The 25,333-nt window shown below is 54.7% G+C and overlaps 1 protein-coding gene across 2 annotated transcripts in view; it reads right to left on the reverse strand.

Moving 5' to 3' along the window:
* Positions 1–25,077, reverse strand: part of PAX7 (paired box 7) — a 103,646-nt gene extending 78,569 nt beyond the window's left edge. For both annotated transcript variants that reach the window (XM_049706353.1, XM_049706355.1), the window contains exons 1-4: positions 24,735–25,077; positions 21,986–22,221; positions 21,286–21,415; positions 20,123–20,257 (exon numbers count right to left, since the gene is read on the reverse strand). In XM_049706353.1, the coding sequence (XP_049562310.1) occupies positions 20,123–20,257; positions 21,286–21,415; positions 21,986–22,221; positions 24,735–24,819 (586 nt within the window). In that variant the 5' untranslated portion in view covers positions 24,820–25,077. The remainder of the gene's footprint in view (positions 1–20,122; positions 20,258–21,285; positions 21,416–21,985; positions 22,222–24,734) is intronic.
* Positions 25,078–25,333: the final 256 nt, after the last annotated feature.

Raw genomic sequence — 25,333 nt, forward strand, 5'->3', positions numbered from 1 at the left:
CAGGCAGGAGCCTTCCGTCCAGTTTCTGTGTTGGATCTGGGGTCACTTGGTTTCCTTCCCATCAGGCAGTTTTTAAAAACTGGAGGAGGTGTTTTTTCAGTCAAGGGGGTGGCGGGGCGAGGTGGGTGGGCAGCTTTTTCTCCTCTGAGCAGTTTTTCCTCCTGCGGTTTCAATCCCCAGCCCCAGTCCCCTGAAAAGCTCTGCTTTAGGTTGTAGGAAGTACCCCCCATGCTCCTCCCCAAAGGAGTAAGACCTAGAAATCCCCCCCCCGCACCATTCCACGCTGCATGGTGAGATGGGGGGAGTGGGTTGAATTGGGGGTGGGCAAGAAAGAAGGGATATTCCTAAGATTCCTACCGTGCCAGACACTGTGCTAGTTTTGACTCTATACGTGTTAACTCACTTCTCACCACTATCCTATTTTCTAACACACATTTTTGTCCTCACTTTTTCTCATTTTACTTGGGGAAACCAAGGCTCAGAGAAATGATCCCTGATCCCGAGTCCCATAACAGGAAGCTGAGGTCCAAACTCAAGTCTTATCAAATCCATGTTTTCAAGTTCTAAACTAAGCTGCCTCTTACATTTTAAGGTATTATTAATAGTCGTAATAGCCACAGAAGTCGTGCTTTTAAAATGTGCCGGACATTGTCATAAGACTTTATGGACACTGTTTTCCCAAGAGCCCGGTGATATGGGTCCTATTATGATATCACCCATAATACAGATGGGGTGACTGAGGCACAGAGGAGAAGGAACTGTCAGACAGCCAGATGGGCAAAGGCAGATTCGAACTCAAGTCTGTTCTGACTCTGGGGCTCTGCCTCAGTCCCTATGCTGCTCTGCTTTCAATGAAAGGCAAACGCAGGAGGAGGGAAGCAGATGAACAAACGAATGTGACTTCCGCCCCAACAAGCCTGGAAGTGGGTCTCCCAGGTCCTGGTTCAGCTTTGCAGTGCAGGCTCCCAGACACACACACACACACACACACACACACACACACACACACACACGTACACGCAAACCCTCCACGTCTCCCCAGTGGCTCTAGTTCAATGTTTTACAGGCCTAATGAGTGTTGACAAGTTTAATGAGTTTGTTTTAAAGAGGGGAGGGGGGACCTGGTCAAACTGAGATTTCCGAGTCAAATGAATTAGTGGAGGCCGCCAGCCTTCAGCTGACAGGCCTGGAAACCCTCCCGCCGACGGCAGCCTTGAGCCATGGACCCCGGCCCCCTCAATGGGAGCAGGGCCCCATGCCAGACACTGGGGCCTCCGGGGGCCTCGGAGCGGTCCACGGGTGCCTGGGTCCCAGTCAAAGCCCACGTCTTCATCCCGCAGCCCCCCTCCCTGCCAGCCCACCCCGGTGGGACCCCCTTCTGCTGGACTCTCCTCCCGCACTGTGTCCCCAACGAGAAATGTGACTCAAACCCAGTTTGGCACTTGTTTGCATATTGATTGCGTGGTAATTAAGTGGCTTCATCTGAGGAGGGGACGCGCCACCTGCATTTCTAAGCTTCCCAGTCACGGGCTGGGACAGGGCGCAGCCCTTGTGTCTGACCGCGCAAACCGGAATCCAGGGAGACCGGCTTCTGGCTGCTAGAAGGGACTTTCATCATCCTTTAAAATAGTATTGTTTCATTTTTTTGTGGTGTGGAGATGAATTGGGAAGGAGCTTGCACAAACCTGACCAGCTGCAGATGAAAGAGCAGAGTTAAAATTAAATCATAATTATGCCAAAAAGAAAGGAATACATATGTGCTTCTGATGTCACTGTGTCATGACAGTCACGTGCAAAGCAAGATTAGTTCTCCCTTTGATTGGCCCCTCCTGAGCCACGGGGGGCGCTGACCTGAGTCCTGGACCCAAAGCCAGAGAGGCTGGGATCCAAACTCCTTCTGCCTCTTTTTCTAGATCTGATCTTGGGCAAGTGACTTTACCTCTCTGACCCTCAGTTCCCTCATCTGTAAAATGGGCTTAATAACGCCTGTGATGTTCTCAGCGTTGTGGGCCTAAAGGGGACTATTGCCCCCAGCACACAGTAAGTCCTCCACCATCCCAAGTTTGTTTTCCAGAGCTGCATCCCAGCTAGAAATGACCATGATCTGTTCATCTCGAATTATCACAGCCTTGCAAATTAGCACAGGCTAACTTCCAGCCTATCCAATGTTTTTTTTTCCCCCTCCACTAGCCTCAGTAGCCCCTGAAATTCTCCGGGGTCATCTGTCACCCTCATTGCTCGCCAAGAAGTGGGTGAGTGGAGATTCAGGAAGGAGAAAGGCTTTGCATCCCTGTGCGTTGGTCTTGCTTTATTATACTGTGTTTTGTCGTCCGTTAAGGAGAACAGAGTTGGAGCTGACACATCCCAGGCTGGGTCACAGCGTCCAGCTGGGATTCCAGACCCACCCCGCCCCGCCCTCATCCAGCTCTCTCTCTCTCTCCCTCTCTCCCACATGTGATTATTTATTGGATATTTCCCTCTGGGAGGGGATGCCCCTCCCCTTCTTTAACTGTCCCCTAATCTCTGGTCTAAGGCGGTGAACTTGTGAGAAGTGTTCTTTCCAGTGAGAATTTCTTTACAGACTGTTTTCCCTTTCCAGCTGGGAGCATGGCGCTGGGCAGGGTTGGGGGTGGGGTGGGGGGAGGGGAGCGGGGAGAGGAGGGAAGGGAGGGGGGATGGGTCACTCCACGTCAAGTGGGCAGACGCTGTGAACCGACTCTCTGGACAGCGGCTGTGGTGCCTCTCTGGTGATTTCTTCACTTCCTAGGTCTTGCCATTGTTCAGTGCTACAGCCAGCTGCGGGCGTTAATCTTTGGCGTATTTGCAGTCCCAGGAAAGAAAAGCCCTGCGTGCAACAGGGCTGGGCTGGGGGCCCAGGGGATGGGCAGAGGCCGAGACGCCAGAGTGAGGAGGGGGACACGCATGTGACCGCACACACGTCCATCCACCAGGCCCCGGGACAGAAGGCAGCATCTACGCTCGCTGGCATGTGAACCTTTATGTTGTCACTTAAACCCTTCCTGGGGAGCAGAGGAAAGAGGCTGGAACTCAAGGAGGCCCTGGTTTTCCTTCCTGGCTCAGCCACTTACTAGCTAGGTGATTTCAGGCAGATGACTTGGGCTCCCTAAGCCTCGGCTGCTGTCTGTAAAATGGGGGCAAGTGCATTTAGACCACAGAGAAACGCACTGACCTGCGCCCGCACACGTTGGAAATGGTGTAGCCCCAGGAGTACATAAACACCCAGGGCCATTCACCTCACAGTGCCAACAGACGCACACCCATATCTACACAACCACACAGCCCTGAACACGTTCGCACTCGGTCCTTACACTTCATATCACAAGGACATACTCACACATACCAATGACCCAAGACAAAGCCCCCCACCCAGTCTAACCAGGACCCACTCTACCTCTGCCCTGACTCCCAAAATACGATCCATCAGCAACCATGTAAACACAGTACATTGTAAACAGTACACAGTGTACACAGTACAAAATACACACCAGAAAAAACACTCCCTTAACAGCAATCCCAACATTTACCTTCCAACACACTCCCAAGGCCACTGGGGATTTCTCAGTTCATAATCCCAAATGCAAATCAGAAATGTGGGCACGGTACCCCATTAAAAAAAAATCATCAAGCCCTCTTCTTGCTGAATCTTCTGTTAATGACAAGCCCTTTGCTCTAGAGACAGGGGAAGCCACTCCCCAGGGACACAGGACCCTGTGAGTCAGCGGAGGGCATTCCAAAGTCTGATGCCTGCCAAAAGTTGGTGCATCATGGCAGGAAGAGTTTGTGGTGCCCGGATTCTATTTGTCTCTGCCATTTGCTGGCTGTGTGACTCTAGGGAATTGAGCAAACCTCTCTGAGCTCTGCTTTCAACTGCAAAATTGGGATAACAAATACCCACGGGGCAGGGCCAGGGGTTAGGTGAGATGAGACACCTGACACAGTGTCAAGAGGTGGACAGGCTGAGAGCACAGGCATCCAATCTTCCAATGAGACATCCCTGCCTGTTTGTGCCCAAAGAGCTGAGCGCCTCCTCGTGCCTCAATTTCTGTATCTATAAATGAGCATCTTAATAATCCCTCCTTCAAGGTGCTCTTGGGAAGATTTCATGCATTCATTCCTGTAAAGGGCTTAACCCAATACCTGACCCACAGTCAGCTCTCGGTGAGCTATTCTCCTAAGTAGATACTCGATAAATGGCTGCCTCTTTCCTGCCATCCAGGTCTCAGGTCAAATATCACCTCCTCCAGGCAGGCCTCCCTGATAACCCACCTACCATCACTTCCCTGTTCAGCCACTTTCTATTAGCACTCTGCTTTATCTTCTTCAAACCCTTGTCCACCTTCTGAAAGTATTTCCTTACTTGAGGACACGCTCATTGCCTCCCTTTCCCCAGGTGCCAGCCCCGGGAAACCAGGGCCTTGTGCGTTCCAGGCTGTTCTCCCAGCCCATGGAACAATGCCTGGCACATAGTGGGTGCTCAGTACATCACTGTAGGAATAAAGTGGTAGTTCCAGCTCCACTCTCCTGGGGCACTGGTGGTGGGGGAGGGGAAGGAGGATGGTGGAGGTTGCAGGTGGAGTGGCCCTCCTTCTCCTCCCCGTCCCCCCCCCCACCCCCGGGGGAATGTGATTCCAGGCTGCTGGCCCAGCCTTTCTGCTGCCTGCTGCCAAGGGGCCGGTGAGCCTTGATGGGTTTACCTGGGTGTTAATCCCCCAACAATCCCCCCTGGCCTGACCCGAGAGCCAGCCTCCATTCTTGTCCTGGGTCTAATTAAGTGCCTGAAATGCCACTTCCCCCTTTCAAGCCAGGCTGCTTTTTTCCGAGGTGAGTCAGGTAAAGCCCAGCCTGCCGCTTTGAAGCAGAGAAGGCCGGAAGCCCAGGCAGGTGCATGAAGGGGAGGGGGAGGCACTGAGGGGCCTGGGGGGAGGGGGGACTTCTGCCTGCCCCATCTTAGAGAGGACAGACACCTGCGAATCTCCTAACTCGGGATGCTTAACCTTTTGAGGACCCTGAGCCCTAAGAGACCCAGGAAAACTAAGGATTCCTCCCTAGGGAAATGCATATATACGGACACATACCCACGACTGAGAATTCAATTCTGGGGCTTCATGGTCACCCCTGAAGCCTCTATAGTGCCAGGGTTAAGTTGACACGACGCCACTTTCCTTTAAATATATATCTGTATCTAGATGGATAGAGAGATGGATACTGATATAATCTAGATATATATATATATGAGACAGCTATACCCCCAATCTCAACAAGATTATCTCTGGGGAAGGAAAGGATTCTCAGTTTTTATTTTATATACTTTTTTTTCTGATTTGAAATTTTATAAGTATATATTACGTTTATAATATACCTTTCAAATTCATATGAAAAAATATATGCATATATATTTTAGAGCCCCTGATAAAACAATGTGTGTTTGGCTTGGGAAACCCTCAGCAAACTTTTTGGATCCCCTATCGCACACAAATTACTTTCAGGTCTTTTATGTCATTTTAATCACATTCTCCCTATGTGCCAGCCATCTTTTCTGTGTTTTAACTCCTTCACTCCTTCTGTAATTTTTAATGTCCATTGGATGGATGGGAAAACTAAGGCTCAAAGATGTGAAGTAACTTGCTCAGGGGACACAGCAGGGAGGCAGCACCTGGGTCTCACTGATTCCATGTCCAGTGTTCCTTTTGTGGCCCAGCAGCGGCTCCCTTTGGATGTAAGGGCTGAGGGCCCAGAGCTGAGGTGAAAGTGCGCGTCTGAAGGCCATCCCTATGGTGCGGGCAGGAGTTGGGGACACCAGGAGAGGTAGGGGGCTTTCCCTGTCCGCCCCATGGTTCCTAGCATGGTGCCCTGGCAGATTACACCCTCGATAGGGGCAGGTGACACTAATAAAAGGTGAGGGACCCAGAGACTTTGGAAGATGTTCCATTCATGGTGCCTGGTCTAACAGTGTGGAGATTGGGTCCCTGTTCTGACTCTGTTCTCGATTTGCTGTGCAACAAGGAACAAGTCTCTTCCCTTCTCTGGGCCTCAATTTCTCCATCTACAAACAAGGCGTTGCACTAGACCAGTGGCTCTCAGGTGGGGTGGCCATCAGAGTGACCTGGGCAGCTTACCCAAAAGCCACTTCCCTCCGATGTCCCAAATCGAGAAAGTGCCCAGGTGCGTAGCCTTGGCAAAAACACCTGGGTGACTCTGGGGCACACCCTTCTGCCCTCCTGGCTCACGGGTCTTTCCATCTCCCCCACCCTGCATTGAATCCTCCTTCCAGGACCAAGCCAAGATGATGCTGCAACCCAGCCACACCACCAGTACCCCGATCAAGCACAGAGAGGGTAACTGCCTCCCCCTGGCCCAGCAGCAAGTTGGTCAGGGCCTCAAGAGGTAAACCCCACTGTCTAGAGACCAGCCCAGCTCTGCCTGTTTTCCCAGAGAGACCTCCCAGCCAGGAGAGAAAGTTCTCTAATCAGGGCAATGGAAGAGGAGGAGAACCATTTGTCACCAGATAAGCAATATCAGCTTATCTCTGAAGACCAATAACCACAGCCCCGGGGCTCTGATTCCAGGCATAAACAGAGCTTGTCCCTCCTCCCCTCCGGAGTAGCCGAGGACAGTAGTCTCAGCTCCTCCCTAGGACAAAGCCCCGTCTCACCAGAGTTTCCTCCATCAATGGGAAACAACGCTGGTTTTGACTTCTTCCCCTCCAACGCAGTCACGCCCAGAGCACCAGAGCCTGAAGGATCCGCGTGGGCCGCATCACCCCGGAAGCTCTTGTTTGGAACCCCAAGGCTCCATGGAACACAGTTTGAAAACCACTAGGCTGATGGCATCTTGCCTTTGTTCAGACAACAGAGCAAAGACCAGAGAAATTGCGTCCAGAGTTACACAGCAGTTAAGTGTTGAAGCCAGGGCCTCTTCATGGGGCATCTGAATTCTAACCCTAGTCAGGATACTGTGGTTACTTTTCCTTGGGGCTGCTAAAAGGACTCTTCTCAGGAAGATGAGCAGACCCTCAGAGGACCAAATCTGCAGCATCTGTCAAGTCTCAAGATCCCAGTGGGGGGAACTGACTTAAGCTATAGTCTCCCTGGGGCCTGAGGATCTAGGGTTCCTGAAGGATGGGGAGGGTGCTGGGGGCTGCATGGTTCAGATGGGGCAAGAAGCACAGCTGGATCTGTGCCCTTCAGGCTTCTTAGGGTAAAGGCATCAGGGTCCTGCAGACCCTATTAGGGAAGAACGTCCCCCTCCCTTCTTCCTTGGGCTAATTTCTCTGTGCCTCAGTTTTCCCCTCTGAAATGGAACTTGAAAGCGTGTATCATATTACACACAAAGAATGACGTACTGTAGAGATGGGAAAGGGTTGTCTTCGCCCTCACCCCAAGCCTTCGAATTCCTAGAAACAAGACTTTCACCAGCTTATTTTTCTCCTTTACCAGTGCAACTGCCAGCAGACCGGGGTTACTTCTCCTCCTTTGGGCTCACTCAGGCCACGCCCTCTGGACCTCAGCTTTTCAATCTGTAAAATGACCCGATGACCTCTAAGGTCTATACAACTCTGTCTTACCCTTTGGGATCTCAGCGTAGAGAGGAATCCCAAGGTCCCTTTAATTGACCTAGCCAGCCATAGGCTCAGTACACCTGGGCATCAGGTGGAAAAATCTGGAAACAGCTGCTTCTCTCCCTTCCTCTCCATCCCAGGCTGGGGCCGCCCGCCCTCTTCTAAAATCTCTCCACCCATCCTTTGCTCTCCATCCCCTCTGTATCTCTCTCTCTCTCTCTCATTAACCTTCTAGCTGGTCTCTCCACACCTTCCAGTACATTCTCTGCTCAGTCCATCGCTTCCCTGCCTTGGCTTCCCACTGCCCTTGGAATAAGTCCTAACTCCTTCACTCAGCCTTGAGGAGTCCACAGCTGAGGCTCTGGTGGTATCATCCCCAGAACGGCTCACAGAAAGAAGGGTTTCATAAATACTTCTGAGATGAACGGATGAACAGCCTTCGAAGCGCTTCCAAGTCATTTGGGTCAGGGCCTGGACCCAGCCTATTTGGGGTAGGGGCAGCTATGACTGGGGATGGGGTGTGTTTGGGGGCCTGTGTCACATACCCGCACCTGCCTCCTTTACACCCGGAGGATGCTTGCACCGTGTCCTCAATCAGGACATGGTGCCCACCTTCCCAACCTGCCTGCCAAAGCTGCCCAGCCTTTATCTGGGAGTGAGGGTGGCGCAGAACTCAGGTGAGGAAAGTCCCTCCACACACCTAACAAGTCTGTTGGGCGCTGTTTCTGCCTTCTTCCCTTGGCCTCTGTTGAATGAGGAGCTGCCCACAGGGCCCGCTGATTTCTTTTCGTTAAGGAAGAACACTATTCATTGGCACCGGCTGAACACCTGCCCTCACCCCCCACTGCCCCACCCCAGTCCAGATATGGTGATCACTTATAGATTTCCATCCCCTATTATTTCTGAAGCCATAGAGGGGTGGGTTCTAGATTGAAAGAGGCCTTGGAGAAGAGGAGGTGGAAGGGATTGCAGAGCAATATTTATCGTCTCCCAATCGGTCCTGTGTTTTATGTAATTATATTGTTGACCCTTCCCAACGCACTGTGAAGTTGTCATCCATGGGACAGTTTTGCAGATGGGAACACTGAGGCTCTCAGGAGACCTCACTCAAAGTTACCCCGATCTTTCAGGCTCCAGGACTTCCCCTTCTCCTTCATTCTTCCCCCTCCCCACCTCCCACTCAGGTACCTCCTCTAGAGCATCTCACAGGGGTGGCCTCTGCCCACCAGACCTCACTGATCACAGGCCCGCAGGTGGACGCAGCGGGGGGTGACTTCTGGAGGCCTCTGGACCCGACTCCGCGGGTTCAGGAGGAGGAAAGCAAGGCCTGAGAGCCAGAGGCGCGCGCCCTAGCCACGCAGCACTTTGCGACAGACACCTTTCTCGCTTCCTCCACCACCCCCTCCCAAGAAAGCCAGCGACTCCAGGCTCTTTTGCGACACTCCCATCTCCGGGGGCCGCCGCGGGCAGCTGACCCAGCAGAGGCTCAGCAGCCCACCGGGGCCTGGCTTCCCCTGGCCCGGGGCTCGGTTTTGTTGTGGGGTTTTGTGCATCCTGTTTTGTTCGGTCTCCCCGCCCCTTCCCGCGCGGGGCCAGCCCCCACCCCACCCCCTCCCGTCCCTGTCCCCTCCCCTCCCCCTCCCCCTCCCGGGCTCCCAGCGTGCCCGCTCTTGACTTCATCCACTAAGTCAATAGCCCGGGCGCGGGCGGGCCGCTCCCCCCGCTCCCCCGCCCCGCGCCGCCCCCCGGTTTTCTTCTCGGGATAATGGGGGCTCTTTGTGGCCTAATCAGCCTCCTGAGGGGCCGGGAGGCCGGGAGCGCTTCCCCCGCGGCCGTCGGTGAAAATGAAAGCGGGATTAGGCCGGGGCCTCGGCCCACACCATAGTAAAGCGCCACCAGGCATTCGCCCCTTCAAAGCCCCTTTCGGGGGTTTGGTTACTTTATTTCTAAAGTTGTTTGTATTTCTAAAGTGGCCATTGAGGCGCGAGCGGGGACAGTGCCGGGAGGGCGTTGAGAGGAGGGGGCGGCCCCGGCGGAGGAGAAACTCTCGGAGCCTCCCTCTCCCCCTCCTCGGACCCGCTGACCAGTTTCCAAAGAGCCTCTCCAGGTCCTGATTTCCTCCCGCCCTGGGAGGTGCGGAGAGGCTCTTATCCCCACTAATCAGATCGGGAAACTGAGGCTCCGGCACTGATGCAAGGCTCCACACTACAAAATGGGCTCCCGGGATTCAAACCCACCACGCAGCCAGAAGGGGAAAGGGGGTTTTGTTTTTGTTTTGCGGGGTTTTTTAGGGGGAAACGCCAAGGGGCATTGATCGCGTTAATCGCCCACGGCGCACAGCTCTCAGCGCACCAGCTAAACCTCTTGTTGTCGCCTGCCTGTACAGGCCATCGAAAGGAACGTCCAAACCCTAACACGATTCGACCCCCTGAGGGACGGAAGTTTAGCCCCACTTATTAAAGAAAGTCCCACAGCCTCTTTTCTTAGGGTTCACTCTCAACACCTCCAGTAAATCCCAGAAATGCTGGCGCAATAATTCAGAATCTTCTCCCACCGCCAAAGATGGGAGGGAGAGAGAAGAGATTTTGAATTTTGGCATTTGCAGGCAGCTGGAGAGGAAGGGGTACAGAGGGGGTGGGTGGGGGACAACGCGGCAGCAGAAGAGGGTTTCTCCTAGCTGCGCCCCTTCTCCCACACGCGTACATTGGAATTTCTTTTTTTCTGTCGTACTTTTTAACCCTCCGAAGGGTGGATCCGAGCTCAAAAAGTCCGGACGTGGAGGTAAACTGTAAAGACGAGGACCGCAAGGGCGGGGCGGGGCGGCGCAGGGGTGGGACTTAGTGCAAATTCGGGGGTCAGGTTCTGGTCCTGCGGCTGGACCAGCGTTGTCAGTTGTATCCGTGGTTACAACTCCGTGTTACAACTCCGGGGGATAGAGGCGCTTCTGCAGCCTTTCACTGGGAACGAGACAGTTCCAGAAGGTTCCTTAAGACGCCCCCTGACCCCTCCCAACCCCAAAGTTGTCGCTTTACAGAGAAACTCGAGCTTCAATCTGATGCTCTTGTCTACACAGCCCAGATAAATTCGGTGCGGACTTCCCGGACAAGTTTCCAGGGAACAGGAAGGTTTGATCCCATCTCCACGCAAAAGTATAAACAACACACCGGGCAAACCACATGTCCACCGCACAAAACCTCGGCGGAATGTCGCCCTCTCTTCACCTTCCTCAGTCACCTAGAGACCCGCGGTCTGAATTCGAACCCGAAGCCATAACATCCTCTTCACCTGTCACCCCGCGCGACCGTGGAGAGGGACCCGAGGAAAGGTGGCCGCCCACTCGTCTGGGGCTCTGTCGGGTCTGGGTCCCACGGAAAGGACCCCAGAAAAGTTCAGGGGGCGGTTTTCCAAGCTACTTCTCGTGCGGACGCCCCACCCCCTTTTCTGTCCGATCCCGGGGCCTCTTTGATCTTTGGTCAGACAAAGAGCGCAGCGAAGGCCAGAGGCTCCGGAGCCCCGCGGCCGGGCTGCTCCTCCCTCCTCCTCCCGCTGGAACCCGCGGCGCTTCGAGGCCCTGGTTGACGCCTGAGATTCCCGGGATCAGGTTGGAGGCTGCCTGCCAAACTCAGCAAGGGCCCCCAAACATCCTGCTGTTGTGCTCGCCCGGAGAGTTACCCAAACACACACACTCAGACACTTCATTTTCCCCTTCCCCGGCATTCACAGACACCCAGACACACACAGGTAGTCTGGCAAGGAGGCAGGCACACGGGGAGACATAATGGGTCGACACTCACACAAACACATGCACTGAAGCACAGTCTGTTTATTTTCTGTCTCCACCACCTGGCTCAGAACTCCACGAAGTCAGGGACCTTCTTGATGTCTCAGGTATTCCTGGGCACGTAACACAATGCCCGGTACACAGTAGGTGCTCAACAATATTTTTACAGAATGAATGAAGAAATTGACCCCCTGAGAAAATGTCTCTCTTTTTTTCTTCTTTTTTTCCCTTTTCTTTTCTCTCTCCGTCTCTTTCTTTCAGACATACAAAAGGGGAGCACAGCACTTGTGCTTATCTCTGCATATAACAACCTCATAAAGAAAGAACCCTCCAACAACCAAATGGGGATGGGAGGGTGGGATTCACTGCCTCTGTTTTGGAAGGAGAAGGAAGCGGCAAGGGCCAGACAGAAGTCAGGCTCTCAGCCTCACCTCTTCCCCCAGCCCACCCCAGCCCACCCCACCCCACCCACCATCCATCTCCCCCTCCTGGGCTCGGGTTCCTGCTCCTGGACTCAGATGCTCCCTCAAGGATACCAGAGTAACCAGAAAACCTGTGCATGTGAAGTTCTTAATGGGGTGTGGCCTCTAGAAGCCCACACACCCCTCTGTACGGTCTGTAAAATTCCTCCTGTGTGAACCTCTGTGAATAGCCAATTTCTTAGGTTTTACCTCATTCTCAAAGGGGTCCAGGTTCCCCCAAAAGGATAAGAATCTTTGTCTTAGTGCAATTCTCTGGTTTTTCGTGGAAGGAAACTGAGACTCAGAGGGGCTAAGAGAGTTGTTCAAGATTGCATTGTTAGTGAGTTGGGGGCAGGACGGATGGTATACTTCCTGGGCCCAGCGCAGTGCACTTTGCCCCTCCCAGATTCGTCCTGATGGGCTCAGCTGGAGATTGGGAGAGCAGGCTATCAGAGGCAGGGATCGAACACTCAGCCAGGAACTGGATCCGGAGCAGCACGAAGCCGTCAGCTCCTGCAGTGCTGTAACCTCACTCTTACCCTCCAGTCTGCAGCGTCCCGAAGCTGGGGAGTGGGGATGGTGGCCTGCGCGCCACCCCTTCCCCAACCTGGGAACTTAGAAGGGGCGGCTGCTAAAAACCATAAGGCGGTGAGCCTCACTCTCCCGGCAGTGAAACCCGGACTGGGATATTGATTTAGCGGCGCTCTGAATAAGGGTTCTCCGCCCCTCTCGCCGCTAGTCCCGACGGGGCCAGGCTCACAGGCCAGCCCCTTTCCAGCACCCCGGTCGGAGCGCGGACCCCGGACCCCCGCCTCGGGGTCGGCCTCCCGCCCGTCCCGCCGGCCCGACTGGCTCTCCTCTAATTAAGCGGCGGGATCGCAGCGAGCCGCCCGGCCGCGCTGTAATATGATGAACTGCCTTTGTGACGGTGTCACCAAAAGCGCTTCTGATAAGGAGAAGCAGCGGAGGATCAAAAGGACGACAGCGGCTCGCCCGCCTCCCGCCGCCACCCGGCTCTGCGCGCTCGCCCTCTCCGCCCGCGCTCTCCCGCGGGCCGTCTCTAGGTCCCGAGGTCTCTCCTGATCTCCCAGTCCCAGGCCAGCCTTTCGGTGCCTCTGCGTCTCTTTGTCTTTCTTCCGGCTGCTCTGCGCCTCCCTCGGCCCCGGCGCGTTTCTCAGCGTCCTCAAACGCTCTAGGCAAGGTTCTCCCGTCCCGCACTGGGTCTTTCTCTGAATTTTCTCGTGCACGCGCGCTCTCTCTCTCCTGAAGCTCTCCTCCTTTCTGACTCTCTCTCGTCCCTCCGCTGTGGCTCTGGGTCTCCCAGGCCTCTGCCCATCCCTGCCTTGCCCTCGACCCGGGCTCGGGCCCAGCACACCTCCAGAGCCCGGGCAACCGAATCTTGGAAAGGTTCACGAGCCGACCCGCAGTCTCAGAAAGTCGAACCAATTCATCCTCAGCAGGCCCGCAGGGCTCTCCGGCCCTGGCAACCCGCGCTCACTCAGCTGCCGAATAGAGGGCTGGGCACGAGGGCCCCAAGGCTCCCTGGCCTGCCCGCGGGGCCTCTTTGGAGCGAGACTTGGGGTGCACACAACTTCCCCTCATCCCTCTAGAGGCTGCTGCGGCTCGCGACGCTTTTCCTCTCCCCCGGGGCTGAAGTTCCAAGTGCAGCCCACCCCTCTTTGGCATCCCCTTCCCTATACCCCTTCCTTTGGCCCTCACCTCCCCTTTGCCCTCGACCCCTTCTCTTCCTTCTTCAGGCCCCTCCCCTTTGCTTGCTCCTAGCTCCCCCTGTGCTCCCTCCAGACTCCCTCCCTGCCTCGCCTCTCCCTTCCCCCCACTTTGTTTGAAGTTCTGGAGAGATCTATCTTCTAATGGGGAAGTTTCCCCCTTAGGTCACCGTTCTGCCTTGATTCGATTTGGGAAGGCAAGTTCCCTCCCTCCCCCGCCCGACCCCAGCCGGGGCCAATCGCTCCAGAGCAGGTCAGAAAGCGCTGACCCCATTTCCACCTTTCCTCTTTCAGCCAGAGTTGGGGGAAGGGGGAAAGGAGAAGAAAGGCCAACGACAGCAAAAATTGGGGGGGGGGGTGTCCCAACCTTCCAGTCCCTCTCATTCCCATCCCCAACTGGGTTTCCTAATTACCTCATTAGTCTGGAGTGGGAGAGGGAGACGAGCTATTTTTCTGGAATTCCTGGAATGTGCCCCCCCTTAGTCGTGGCCTTCAAGACCCCAAAGCCCCTGGAGAACCTCCCCTTTGGGGTGTCTCTTCTGTGTTCTTCTTGGTAGCAGGAAGGCTCCCCCTCACCTGGCACTGTCTATTATGTGGTGTGAGTTCTATCTGGCTTTAGACTATGCGCTTCCAGGACAGAGCCAGGGAGGGGTCTTGGACATTTCATGCTTATATCCTTAGGTGCCCATTAGGAATGAAGCCTCATCAACTTTGCTGATGATGGTAAATAGAAACTCCAAAGAAGCAGCCTAGAAGGAAATCTCATTTGCTCAGTCCTCTTTCCCTATATTAAAAAATATGTGTGTATAGATTATTTATATAAAATGTAGTATGTGACAACTATCATTTTCAGAAAGACATTCTTAAAAAAAAAAAAAGCCCCAATAATCACCATACTGCTTTAAGGCTACTGTTATATGTGCTTTTAAATCCTTCCATGTAAATTCCACTGAAAAATTTGGAAAGCTGTGACAGGGGAGGGGGCCGCGGGGGTTGGAGGGGGGAGGTTAATCCGGGTTTAACGCTGCGATGCCGTCTTAGGACCAGGGTTAGCCTGATTGCGTTATCTCTTCCCAACATTTGAGACGCCCATATTTCACCCAGCCAAATAGCTCGGAGAGCAGCGCAGATGGCTGCCGTGGTCGCGCCTCAGGAAAATGTGTTATTAATATCTAAATAACTTCCCAATACTGTCTGGTAAATCTCTCCTCCACCATTCCAAATGATGAATTCGTTTGAAGTCTTCCCCCAGCCTCATCTTTTCAATGTCCCCTCTCTCTTCTCTCTTCTTAGCCAGGCTTATTTCAAACTGGTAAATATCTAATTCCTTTAACGGCTGTGCCGTGCACACGAGTCTTTTAGACGCCTGGAAACAGCCGGTGTGTGGCAGTGCGTGCCCGGAGGTGAACAGAAAACCCGCATGCCCTCGCAGCGGGGGACCCCACCCTGTTTAGAAATGCGTTTGGGAGACTGGGGCTGCGCGGGAACCTCAATCTGGGAGCTGAGCCCTTCCTTTGCGCGCCCCGGACACCCTTCTCCTGGTCCCCCGCGGAGTCCCAAAGGCATCCCCTCTCCCTAACGCGCAGCTCTTCCGCGGCTCCGGTCTCCGAGACCCCACCCGCAGCCCTCCGAAGGCGTCCCTCTCTCTCTGGGGCGGATAATTACCCTCCGCTCGCCTGTTCTCCCTTGTTTAAAGTTTGTTTTCTAAATGTCTTCTGTTAGATTATGTTCGTTCATTCCCCCTCCAACCTTATCTCCTTCTGTCTCTTCTCTCCTTGCCCGTCACACTCGATTTAGGCACGAGTTTATCTGGCAAACAGTTTGCCGACTTTGTTTATTTACCGCGGGTTCTGGGGCTGCGAGCGCGCGCGCGCCAGTGTTCGCCTTTGTAATAGTTATCTCATTGTTGTTCTTCGTTAGTCCCAGCTCCCTCCACCCTCTCTCTCTTCTTCGGTTGGGGGGATGGAGGAAAGAAAGGGGGAGTCTTGTCAGCCCAGTGTGGGTTCGGCCCCTCGCCCGGAGCCCCCTCCCCCGAGATATCTGCCTCAGACCCCCGCACCCCTCCTCTCCGCTCACCCCATCCCCCCACCACCCCGGCGCGGCGGAGCCCTCACCCCCCTCCCTCTCCCCCTCTGGTCTCACTGAATATCCACCGCCGAGCTCTGCCTAAAGCCGGGGAATTGCCTGACACCCTCCCATCTTCCTCCGAGCCCCCATTATGCGAAGCTGATCCCACTCTGAACAGCCTCAAATCCCGCCTGGACTCTGTTTGATTAGATTGCCAACCCGGGGTAATCCTTTGATTTGGTGGAGTGTCAATTACCTTTCTGTAAACACACATTTACAGAGGAGGGAACTTGTTGGTATAAATCAATGCAGATTGTTTCTTGATAAATGGACTATCTTCGACCCCTCCCTCGCTCCCTCTTCCAAGGCCCCTCTCCCTGGAGGCCCCTCCCCTCCCCTCTCCCGTTCTCGCCCAGCCAGTAAACAATGCCCCTTCCAGGTGTGAAGCCGAAAAAACGGTGTGGGCTGAGGGGAGCCGTGCCCCCCTTCCCCTATTCATTCGCTCCCCCGGAGCCTAATTAAATTTGGCAGGTCCTTGTACACACAATCAAAACAGCTTCCTCCAGTGTAGCAAACGACCGAAAACCGCATTAGCAGCTATCGCAGCTCTGCCAAATTAAATTGTTTCCCACCTCCTTTTACAAGTGTCTCAAACCGACACTTCGGGCTCTCCCCTCCTTTCCGATCCTTCTCCGTCATTTCTCACTCCACACCTGTAAGTTTGCTGCTTTAAAAACAAATTAAGGAAAAATGCAAAGAAATACAAATCTGCCTTTCACGCACGCACACCCTTGGCCTCCACCTCAGATGGTCTTTCAGAGCGGGAAGTCAGCATATTCCCGGGTGGACTTTGACGTCGCCACTCCACCCCTCCCGAAAATACACACTCTTCTTTTTAATCTTGTGAATTTCCACCTTATTTCATATTGATTGTGACCTGGCTGGGCTTCTACCCTAGAGACCAACGTGGCCTGACCTGGTCAGTTTCAGCCTAAACTTGAGCCTTGTCAGATGCAAGAGGCATTGGTGCTCTACTCTTTATTACTGTTGTTACTGCTTTTCTAAATTATTGCTTATTTCTTCACACTCACTCCCTCGGCTCCCACGGAGGAATGGTTTGACTCTTTGCAAACCCCTATCAAATTTCCCACAAGAGTCTCCCTGGACTCAGGCTGGGAAGATCTTTTTCTTTCCCCATCCCTCCTCAAATCCTTCACCAGTCGAGTCCCTGCCTGTCTCTCCCCTGATCCTCGGAGAAGGGGTGAGGAGGAGAGAGTCCAAGTGGATGAGGGCAAGGAACCTTTCCAGGTGTGCAGAGCATGGCCGGAGCCCCTTTCCAAAGCGGTCTGAGAATTCTCACAACCAACAATCCTGATAACTCAGTCTTAACAAGGATAAGAGCAAAAAAAAAAAAAAAATATGAACAGCCTCATGAATATCAGCCCAAGGGGAGCAGGAGTGAGCTGTTCAGAGATGAAAGTGCACAGAAATAAAAGCTCAATTTAATCGCTTTAAAACCCTTCAACTTAACGTTTGTGCTTCAAACTCTGAGAGTGAGGACTGATTGCGGATAAATAGTTTCTTACCATGCCTGGAAGCTATTACACCCCTCTCCAACACAGTTTCCTATTCAGCAGTCCCAGTTTTCATTACCAGCTCTAATAAGTCTTAACATTATTAAATGCCAAGCGGACGATAGGAAAAAACGGACTCAGGGAGGGATCTCTCTTTAGCGCTTAAAGAGGAGAGCTCTTAAACCCCTTCTTCGGCGGCTCCCCGCCTTGAGAGAGGCAACCCCCGGAGAAGGCATTTGTCAAGAGCAAGAAGCCAAAACAAAGTTTGTGGGTGTGTACCCCTCCCCCTGCTCTGCCCAAGGGTATCTCTGCCTCTCCCCATCTGGCCCACTGGGGTGGAGGTTGGGAGGTCTTTTCACCTTTAACTTGGCCATGAAACTGACATGCAGGGCCTGGGAGAGAGATGAGAGTTTCCAACTGGGTGGTTCACCGAGATGCCAGCCACTGGCCAAGGTACTCAAATGCGGAGCTGATACCATTTGTCCACAGAAGGAAAGACAACCCTCTCTCATCCCCCCTGTCATACTGCCCATCACACCCATCTACAATCATACTGCATATCCACATAGAATCCACGGCTCCGATCCAAAGGCCCGTGGGCAAACCGCCACACCGAGAGACATGCGCTTACACCGCCGTCCAGCTCCCAATCACAGGGCCCAACATGCCCACTGTCACTCAAAAACCACGGGGCTTTCTGGACATCAGGCCCACCGCTTTCATTTCATTTCTGCAACTCCTCTCCAGACTCAGCGCCAGTACTTTCAACCTTCCAATCTGGAACCTCCAGCCTCCTCCTCAAACCCTTGGAGACTTGGAAGTTCCTGGTTCTACTGCAGGGAAAACCTCTATCCAGCGAAGTTGCCTTTCTGCTGGTTTTATAAGCCCAGATCAGCACCGGAAACCCCTGGACTCCTTTGAGCCAAAGGGATTTCCAAAGCGAACTTGCTACCCTTTTCCTTTCCGTTACTTCCCTTCCCATCCCTTCCCATCCCTTCCCTTCTATTCTTCCTCAAAAGAAATTTATCTATTGTGCTTCCTTACAGACTGAATTGGAAGCACATTGGGGTATCCCTGCCACACACACACACACACAGTGTCTCCAAATAAAACCAAACTTCCTTCACTTCTCCTGGGGTACCTCTCAGAAGCTGTATCTGCTGCGCTGTATTTCGCAGGGAAAGACTATTCAAGTTCTCTCCCCCCCCCCAAGAAAAAGAAGTTCAACTAAGTCCCTTTCCAATGTGAACTGAAATAAGGAGTGGGTCTCCTCCCCCCCCAACCCCGCCAGGGATCCCCGGGCTCTAGGCTGCCTCTGCCGAGCCAGGGGCTTACTTGGAAGCCCCAGGCCGCCTCCCGCTGCAGCCCCAAGGCCCTCGGCAGGCCCGCACAGCGGGGCGCCAGGCACAGCTCGCTCACTTTCTTCCCTGCCCTTTTGTCCCCAGTGGGACTGGGCTCCACTTGGGGCCCTGAATGTCAATAGCCCGCTTCTTCCCCAGCTCCAGACTGCTCCCACACTGGGCCGCCCGTACCCCCCCCCCCACCATCCTTCCCCCTCAGACCAGGCCTGTGAGGGCTGGGCCTGGCTGGGAGTTGTCTTTGGAAGCGGGCTTTGTCTGTGAAGTTCATCTTCAAGGTTGGGAGAGACTACTGAAAGCTGGAGGGAGACCTAGGCTAGGAGTTCCAGGGAGGCGAGGAGAGGAGAACCCCCTGGAAGGAAACTCAAATGAAACTGTGCTCTTTTACAAGTTTCAGGGTTCAGAACACTCCCCCACTTTTTCCAAATCCACCATTTTTTTTTGCAGGTTATAGTGGCCACTGCCGTTCCTGTCTGCCTGCTGCCTCCCTCCGTGTGTGTCTGGAGGCTTAGCTTCTCTTCCCGTAGCTTCTTTTCCCGTCAGTCTACGTGACTTTGGGTCTTCCGTTTTTCTTTCTTTACCCGCGTCCCCCCTTGAAGCACACTTAACCAAGTCTCAAAGAGACTTGCGAGGGGAGTGATATTGAGGAAGGACTCTCCCTTCTCTTGAAACTTACCCCGTCAATAAACAAAAGCACAGTCCCCTTTCCTGGGCGCGCAGGCGCTTGAAAGATAAACGCCTTCCCTAGTCCATCTCCAGAAAAAGCGGGGCTCAGACTCCAGACCCGTTCGGCAACCACGCTAGCAGCGGGGAGAGGGCGTGTGGAGCCTGAATCTCTCTCCCGCACTGGGATCCTCCGACCCTGGGCATCTGAGAACTCGGCCTCAACTCCTGGCCCCGCCTGCGCGTGCCCAAGAGGAAAGCACCTCAAAAGTGCACCCTTCTGCCCCCTCCCCCGCTACCTCCGCGCTGTCTCGGTTCAGCCCCGGCGTCACAGGACGGAGAATTAGGCGGCGGCCCACGCGGCCCTCGCTAATTTTTATTGATTGCAGCGGTCAGTCAACTGTCAGGCGGGGTTTCAAGGGACCGTTTAAAGAGCGTGTGCGGGTCTGCTTAACAAATTCATTTAGGGAGCCGCGGGGCCGGTTCCTCTTTCCTCGCCCCCCGCCCCCTTGCCCAAGTTTCCTATAAATAATAGATCGACACGGACACCTGGACTAGCAGCCAAAACGCCAGCCCCGGAGGACACACGGCCCGGAGTCTTCAACGGGGTGCGCAGTCCGCGGCGCCCGGAGCCCTAACCCGCCGCCGGGTTCCCCGGGGGCGCAGAGGCCGTCAGGTCCCCGCTCCGCCGCGCAACTGAGTCGCGGGCTCCGCACCCAACCCGGCCTGGGGGCGCACCGAGGGGGCGCTCTCCGCACACACCGAGAGGCTCCCGGCTGCTCCGGGGGCTGCGAGTCCTCCCGCTAAAGATCTGTCCGCCAGTCCGGGTGGCGGCGGCGCCACCACTGGCCCGCACCCTGGTGAGCTGGAGACGCGGGCTCGGGCGTCGCCGGCCCCGGGACGGCTCCCTACCTTTGTCGCCCAAGATACCGTCGATGCTGTGCTTGGCTTTCTTCTCGCCGTCGTCCTCCTTCTTGTCCGCTTCGTCTTCCTCCTCCTTCTTCCCGAACTTGATTCTGAGCACGCGGCTAATCGAACTCACTAAACCTCAGAAATTCAAAGGCAAAAGAGCGAGTATAAGTCGTTGGGGCCGCGGAGCGGGGCCGCCTGGGACCCTGGGAGAAGTTGCGGAGCCCATTTCCCCCCTAAATACACTCAGGAGGATTCACACCCATTCCCCCCCCCCACCGTTGAACATTTACACCTACTGGGAGGCACAAGTACAGTCACTCACATAGAGACTCACACCTGGGGCACTCACACGGTCACAAGGCGGTGGCAGAGGAACCCACCTAGTGCATTCCTATCACGTCCTTGCACACACTTGTGCTTTCCACTGTCACGTACCCTAGATGCACTCACACCCACACCCACCTCCCCAGGACCTCCCTGGAGCCCCTCCAGCCCCTGATGCTGTAGTCCCCACACTCAGGTGTGCATCCCAGCCCTGCACACTTGAATGCTCAGGTACACACACAGACACCTGGGGCCACTCTCTCCCACACAGGCAGCAAGATTCAGGGCCTTCACATTTGGGACCCACTGGTGGCTGGTGGCAGCAACAGAATAGAAATGGTGACTTGGAGAAAAAGATCCAGGGAGATCACAATCTATCCTCCTAGGATGGACTCATCTCTCTAGGCCACTTCTCTGAGAAGGCGCCAGGGGAGCTTCCCTTACCACACAACTTTATAGGGTAACTTTTTCCGCATTTCCCTCCCCCTTCTCTCCCTCCCTCCCTTCCTTCCTTCCATCCTTCCTTCCTCCTCTCTCCCTCTCTCCCTCCCTCCCTTCCTTCCTCTCTCCCGTCGTCCTTCTCCCTTTCTTTCTTCCTTCTCCTCCTCTCTCCTTCTTTCCTAAGTTCTTTTCTTTCCTTCTTCCCTCTTCCCATCTTCCTTTCAGTTCTGATTCCCTCCTGTGCCCTCACCCTCTTTGCGCTCTGGTTCTTTTCCTTCTCACTTTTCTCTGAGTTCCCTGTCATCCATCATCTCCCCTCCTCTCCCACCTCCAGTCCCACATGACCTGAGCCCTGGCCAGACTCCGGGCAAGTTCTGCTGGCTCAGCTGCCTTCTCACCTGAGGGCACGGTGCTGCGGTCACAGTGCCCGTCCTTCAGCAGCCGGTCTCGGATCTCCCAGCTGAACATGCCTGGGTTTTCCCTCTTGTACTCCTCTATCTTTTTCTCCACATCCGGAGTCGCCACCTGCTTCAGAGGTGGAGGTGGGAGAGTAGGAGTGGAAAGATGGGGGAGGGGGAGGGAGATACTTTTAATATCAACCTCCCAAGAGCCCCAGGCCAGGCTGGTGGCTCTGGTCACCATGCCTCCATTCTGAGATTGGCTTTATCCTTTCAAGAAACCTGTTACTGGCTCCCAGGAAGGCGGCCGGGATTGGGGGATGTGGAATAGGGTAGTGATAGGTAATAAAATAGAAACCTAATTAGGACTGGGGTCCCCCCTCACTATTCCAGGCAAGACTGGGGAAAGATTACCCCTGGTCTGGGATGGTGATAGGGGGTCTGGGAAGATGTCGGGACAGCACAGGAATGACTCATTGGCCTCTCAGGCAATCGGGACATCAGTTATCCCCATCCCTGAGAAATTCAAATAATGGAGGATGTCTGGGAGTGGGGACCCTCTTCCACTGTCCTTCCCAGAGGAAGCATACAGACCCCCTCCCCGGTGCTGCTGGATGACACAGGATAGAGAGAGGGGCCACAGCCAGGATACCCCAACCACGGGAAGGCTGGCTGCCAGCTCTGCAGCAAAGACACTCACTCTGGGTTTGCTGCCGCCAATGGCCCCAGGCCGGATGGACCCGGTCTCCTGGTAGCGGCAGAGAATCTTGGAGACGCAGCCATGGGAGACACGCAGCTGGCGGGAGATGACACAGGGCCGGATGCCATGGTGGGCCATCTCTACTATCTTGTGGCGGATGTGGTTAGGAAGGGGTCGCCCGTTGATGAAGACCCCACCAAGCTGATTGACCCGGCCTTGGCCAAGTGGGGTGGACACTGGAGAAGGAAGGGGGAGATGAGGAAAAAGAGAGGCACAGGGTGAGAATGGGAAGGAGACACTGAGTACACAGGCCTTTTGACTCCAGTTTTGTTTGAGCCCCAAGACCCCTGAGAGCAGATCTCAGTTCCCCACGTTTGAAGCTGTGGTAGTTCGGAGGTCAGGAAAAAACCTGTCATGAAGCCAAGGGAAGGTCTGGCAGAGATGGAGAGAGGGGTCAGGGTTGGCTGCAAGAGTCCCCACAGATGCTGTGTGTCCCCAGTCCTGCCGCACTATGGGGAATGTGGACACACCTGGGGGATCTGAATGCCTCTGAGAAGGAGAGGGAGAGAGACAGAGGTGAGAGGGCAGAGCCTAGAGACTGGCGGAGCCTGGGGACTCTGGGACCAATGGTCCTCTGGACCCACAGCTTGGGCGGCAGGTCCACTTGCCTTTTATAGAGGCCGATAATGGGTGAGATGTGGCCCATCTGGTCAGTTCCATGCTCTAAGTGGTCAAGTCTGATCCATTTTATTGAGGCCCAGAAGAGGTTGGTTGATTACTAGTAGTTACAGCCCTGGCTTGGGCAGCAGAACTGTCCTACCCATAACTGAACAGCCAAGGCACAGCAGAGGGACCAGCAACAGAATGCCGTTGGCTGCTGCTTCTGGGGGCACCTGGCTGTCCCTTGAGGGACTCTCCTTCCTTCCAACCCCTCTCAGAGTTCGAATTTCGTTTTGGGATGATTTGGGGACATGCCCCATTGTCGGCAAGCTTCTAATCAAATACTCATTTGGCCTCAAAAACCCCTGAACTGTCCCTGCAGGTTCAGAGAGGCTGGTGCACAGATGGGCCAGAGTCCCTGGGTGTGGGTGACTTTGGGAACCAGGAAGACAGGCTCGCCTGATGTGTGCTAGAGAGGGGAGAACGCCTGGGATGCTTTAATGTAAAGTCCACACAATTTCCTCCCAGAAGGTTGGAGGACACCCGGTGCACTAATCCGGCCTCGATCCCCCCAATTTGGGGACTCGGCGGCTGCGGAGATCTGGCAGATTAGAACGATTTCACAGCCGCCCGAGTGGAGGGAGCTGACAGTATAATTGGAAGGGAGGAGGCGGGAAGAGGCTCCGTTGCTGAGCTGTTCCTACCGCCTCCTCCCTGGCTCTGCCGGTCCCCACACCCCTCTTCGTAAAAGTAGGTGTCTGAAGCCACCCTCGGATTTAATCAGAAATCGTGCGTCGCCAAGTCCGAGTCACTCGGTCTCCGTGGCGGGATATGCCATTAGCGCTGGAGAGCTCTCCAGCGCACAACTTTATATTCAAGAGCCTCTTTAGCGACCGGCACTCGGCTCTCCTCAGTATTCTCCGTCATGTTGGGCAAATATTGTCCTAATCCGCTGCGCGTCCTCGGCCGCCTGTTTTACTTGCATTCGCTACAGGAGAGTGCTACGGCAAATCCCCGGGCTTGTGCGCTCTCCCGCCTGCGTGGTTGCTCGCGCGCACTTGATCACGGAGCCACTCTCCTCGCCTCTGTCTAATTCAGGGACCCGCGCCGTCTAGCTGCTGGAGGGACCCCCCCCGCCGCCTCCCCAGATCTCAGGCTGCCTGTCCATCCGTCCCCTCCTTGCCTTCTCTCTCCTTCACGCACAAGGGGCTCATATAATTATAAGAAGAGTAATTAAAAAATAAAAGTCACACCTCTCTCTAACCACTTCTGACATCCTGGGCTACCTACCCCCAGAAGCCAAGTGATCCATCAGTTGACAGGTTGAAGGCCTTCTATTAGTTTAAAAAGAAAACAAAACAAAAACGCAGGAAAGGTGCGCTCCCAGCCCTTGCTGGAGCCCGGAGCCGGTTCACCCCGGATGCCGGATATTTAGGGAGGACACATTACAAAACTAACACTTTTCCCTTGTCTGTACATTTCCCTGCCCTCTAGCCGTCTTGAGGTCTCCCCCGAGAGATTTCCGGAGTTCAGAAGCCCGAGTGGAAACTTTTGGGCGAAAATCGTTACTATTTATTGTTTCAAGTTAGTTTCCAGACCCCAAAGCAGAGTCCTAGTTTAGACATAAAATATCACACATTGTTGGTATTTCGAAATACAAGGGGCTGGAAGACCATCCCAGAGGTGAAAAGAACAATTCAAAAGAAGAGTAGAAAGCACGTAGCTGGCGAACGCAGAGAGCCGAGAAAGTATTAGGTGGAAAGTATCTAAAAATAGCGTACAGAGTTGAAACTCACTAGGACTTGAAATTGACTAGGAGCCGAAATCTACTCGGAGTTCAGCCCCGCGGGTAAAGGCCAGAGTCCTGGACCTGTGAAGCTGAGGCCGCCGGTGGGTGAAACCCACGCGTAAACGGACAAGTGTCGGTCCCAGAAACTTCCTGGGTCCGGCGCCCGGACTTGGATCCAGAAGGGAACGGGACTCCCCTGCTGCCGCTGGCGCCGCCACCACCCCGTGAAGATCGCCACCTCTCCAAGGACCTCGAGGTCCTGGCGGAGGAGGGAAGCGAGGCAAGTCCAGACGCTCTTACCTTCCAGAGGAAATCCCGTGCGGGGATAGTTCTGCCCGGGAGCCGGCCGCATCATCCTCGGTACAGTGCCGGGAAGGGCCGCCATTCTTGCGCACGCCGGGGACGAATCCAGAGTCGGCGAAAATCGCTTCCCGTCCGCTCCCTTTACCCCTGCTGCGATCTCTTTCTTTCCTTCTTTTTTTTTTTTAAACCTCTTCCCCCTCCCCTCCGCAAACACTCCCTACCCCCATCCCCCCACCCCCGGCTGCGGTCGCTCGCGTCCAGAAGCTGGGGAGGGGGGTGAGGTAGGGGCGGAGGTTGCGGGCGGGGGAGGGAAGGTGGCGACAACGAAGTTCAAACAAACAAACACACCAACCCCAAGGCCTCCTCTGCCCGCTCCGCTGGGCCAGAAGTTGTGCGGGCGGATGCGCCGGGCAGGAGCCGGAGACGAGGCCGCGCCGCGCAGCGGGGCTCGGGGGGGACGCGGCCGGAGTCAGGGCCCCCAGCCTCGGACTGGCGAGCGACGCGCTCTCGCGCTCCGGGCCAAAGTTTCTGAGCCGAGAGGCTGCGGAGTGGATTTCTTTTTCGTATTTATTTATATATTTATTCCCTCGCTCTCG

Source organism: Orcinus orca, chromosome 1 (genome assembly GCF_937001465.1).
Source record: "Orcinus orca chromosome 1, mOrcOrc1.1, whole genome shotgun sequence".
NCBI lineage: Eukaryota > Metazoa > Chordata > Mammalia > Artiodactyla > Delphinidae > Orcinus > Orcinus orca.